The following is a 3666-nucleotide window of genomic DNA, read 5'->3' as shown; positions in this document are numbered from 1 at the left end:
TAAATAAGTTTATAAAAAGAAAAAAACTAAAATTATTAGAACTGGAAAGTAAGTATAGAGAATAAATAAAAGTTGGTTCTTCAGAAAGATCCATTTTAAAACTAATAGAAAAAATAAACCTCTGACAAAAAAGTTAGAAATGAAAAATTATGTACACCTAGTAATGTTGCAGAGATTAAACAATAATAAATGAATAAAATTCTGCCAAACAGTTGAAACAAAACTGACTCTAAATCTAGTGTGGATATTTTGTCATTTTACCATGCCAGAGTAAACTCATAGCAAAATTAGATGAGGACAGTTAAAGAAATTTTCATTAACATAAAGCTGAAAATCCCAAAAGTATTTTAGCACCATAAGCCAGGCTGTACGTAAAAGAATTAATGTAACAGTGCAAAATAATGAGTTTATCATAGGAATACAAATTTGTGATAATTTAAGGGGGAGAAAAGGTACTTAAACACAAACCAGATTTACAGAAAGGAACTGTGAAATTAGAACAGATGTAGAAAAAACAGTTAATACAAATTCAACATTTATACATGAAAAGGCTGTTAGAAACCAGGAAAATCCATTTTATTTGAATTAAAGGGGGGAGTATAAAGACTGGAACAGAATCATTTGTGATGACCCAATATATAAAGCCTCCAAATCCATGGAAAAATTATTTAACTTAAAAAAGAAAACTTTAGCAAGGTTGCTGGATTGTTAATTATCTCTCACACATGCACTATTTACATAAAATAAATTTTCAAGAGTTGTCCCTTATAATACTATAAAAATTAAATGAGATTTGAAACAAATCCCAGGCAAATTACACAAGTCATGGGGGGAGGGGGGGATCCTAAAAACTTTATCTAAAGATAGTAACTAAGCTGAAGAGTTACATAATCATGATTTTTCAAGAGAAAATCTCCCTAATGTAATGCACAGACTCAATGCAACCCCAGTTAAAAGCTCACTAGGGATATAGTTCTCTGTAACTAAATTTTAAATCTGTCACAGAAGAGCAATGGATCAAGAGCAGTCAATACATTTATCAAGATCTAACTCACCAGGGAGTTCTGAAGACAGTCCTATGCTGAAGTCAAAATAAAAATTCATATTTACTGCCACTGAGCCAATTAGGACTTCGTGTGACTCAATGGGGTTTCTGAAGCTGTAAATCTTAAGAGGAGCCTGCTTCTTGAACAGCTTGTGGATTCAAACCACCAGACAGACACACAAAACTGTTTAGTTAGTGGTGTAACATGCTACAGAGACACTAGCGTGCCTCACACTAAGCAAGGACTAACATTAACCAAGGAACAAATAAAAGAAGTCTACAAATTTGTGGAAGCTTATTTTAGGCCAAAATAGATATTGCTAATTAAGGGAAGAAAAAAAGACATTCCATAAATAATGCTGGGACAACTGTTATCCATATATAGAGAAAAAAAAAAGACCTTTGAAACTGTACTTTTCACATGTGATGAATATATGAATGTGATGGAGGGTGATTGCATTCAACCTGTGGTGACCGTTCATTGGGTTTCTGAGGCTTATGGGAAGAAAATCTTATGGGAAGAAACGGCTCATTTTTCTTTCATGGATTCAACCCATTCAAATGTGCGGCCTTTTGGTAAGCATAGTATCTTACAAAGAGCTCTTTCCCAACTAACAAAGCTGTGTCGGTAAGTTAACCAGTGTCAAAGGTAAACATCAACCAAAGAATGTTCATAACATCTTATGATGATATAGGAGACTGCTTCTGGGGCAAAAAACTTTTTTTTAAGTGTCAAAAACTTACTGAAAAGAACTTTTGTTGGTAAAATCTAAGTGGGGGGGGGGGGGGGGAACGGACCACTACATGGGAGAAAGATTAGCATGTCAAATTATAAGTTATGATGACGATGTGTGCCGTTGAGTTGGAACTGACCCTCTAACAGGTTTTCAGAGGCAGTAAACTGCATGAGAGGAGACTATCGCTCAACCATGCTCTGCAGAGCTGTTGGTGATTTGAACTGTGCCGTTCGTTGGACTACAGCAGAGCTTCCTAGTACTAGAGCTTCCAAGTAAATTCCTAATAGTATTCTACAAACATTAAGAGCTTCTATGAATTTACAAGAAAAATTAGCAAATGACACAAACAGGACTTTCAAAAAAGGAAATACAAATGGCAATTTATATGTATCAGAGAAATTAAAACCAGGTAATATTTCACATCTGTAGATTTATACAAATTAGAAAACCAAAAAAAGACTATACAGAGTATGGAATGGACAACTGGCAGACCAGCACAATGAAGGAGCTATTAGGAGATAGATCACAAAATCATAATACTAAGAAAAAGCAAGTAATAGGGTACCCTGGATAACCTATTACATAAATTTATATCTATCAGGTAAAAGGACACTGGTATGCCTCATATATTTTTTGAAATGTATGAAATGCTACTATAAAAACTTTTTTTGAAGTTTAGACTCTTCTGAAATTCTTTTATTTTTAAGCAGCTCCAATTCTGGAGATGTTGAAACCTAAATATTTATTGAGCACCTAACATGCAAGTCATTGTTTGCTGCAAGGTTTTTTTCCCTACTTGGATAGTTACTTCCATTGGTTGTTTTACCCAGAAAATGGATTATACGTATCTGAAGCTTTGTAAAATTTAAAAATGGGGGGGGAGAAGGGTGCAACAATGAATGAATGAAAACCCAAAATCTCTGTAAATGTTCATTAAAACTAATAAAAAAAAACCAATTTCACTTCTTTCACATTTTAAAAGTGCACTTATCAGAAAGCTGTTTGAACAGAAAGAAAGCAGGACTAGCACAGTATCTACTTAGCCATACTACAATTAAAATTCCCAAAGTAAAATGAATATTCATTTAAGAATGATTGCACAATCTTAATAATTCCTTTACACATACACTACCTATAGCAGAATTTCATGCACTAAAAAGAAGTATTATTTTCCATTTTGAGAAATGCTTACTGTAAAAATGAATGGAGGAAATGCTGCAATAAATTTATCATTGTTGTGACATGTCTAAAATCTGAAACATTTTATTATAATGTTATTTTACTAAAGACTAGGACAACTTTAATAAACAGAATGTTAAACTTAACCTAAACGGAAGTTTAGACACTAAATTATAAGAGGCCCACGTAAAGTAAGGTTGGCTATACAAGAACCACAACACAACATGGACCTGGAATATGAACTGTAGACTATTATTTCAAAGGTAAACTATAAGGCTTAGATCTCAACTGTATGTATATTAAAGACATAAACAGCTATTGTAAATTTTTTCCTGATTACATGAAAACATGCAACATTAAAAATTTCCATACTTTCCCACATGGTTTCGGTCATCATACATGCGAAGCACTCTTCTATAAACTGCAAACAAAGGCCGGTTCAGACCCCATGCTATTGTCCTGTAGAAATCTTTTCTTTCATCTTTTGACATCTCAAAGATGATTTCTGTAGCGTCTTTTATTCCACGTGCCTAAATGGGTTACATTTCTTTGATTTAGGGATTTAATAAAATGCATATGCATACTTTTAAAGTTCTTGTTTTTTAATCTGAAAGTTCATCAATAGCATTTAGGAAACTACTATATTAAAGTGTTCAACTGATAAACTTTACCCATTAAATTTGTTAAAAATTATTTAAATTTTAA

General features: G+C 32.9%; 1 protein-coding gene across 2 annotated transcripts in view; it reads right to left on the bottom strand.

Annotated features, from left to right (window-relative positions):
- Positions 1 to 3666, bottom strand: part of DMTF1 (cyclin D binding myb-like transcription factor 1) — a 48012-nt gene that overhangs the window by 13693 nt on the left and 30653 nt on the right. For both annotated transcript variants that reach the window (XM_006891440.1, XM_006891441.1), the window contains one exon: positions 3334 to 3491. In XM_006891440.1, coding sequence (XP_006891502.1) covers positions 3334 to 3491 — 158 coding nt within the window. The remainder of the gene's footprint in view (positions 1 to 3333; positions 3492 to 3666) is intronic.

The sequence above is a fragment of the Elephantulus edwardii genome, unplaced genomic scaffold (genome assembly GCF_000299155.1).
Source record: "Elephantulus edwardii isolate Elephantulus edwardi_28Jun2011 unplaced genomic scaffold, EleEdw1.0 scaffold00098, whole genome shotgun sequence".
Lineage (NCBI taxonomy): Eukaryota > Metazoa > Chordata > Mammalia > Macroscelidea > Macroscelididae > Elephantulus > Elephantulus edwardii.
The sequence above is the reverse complement of the archived record's forward strand: the minus strand, read 5'-3'. Positions and strand labels throughout refer to the sequence as shown.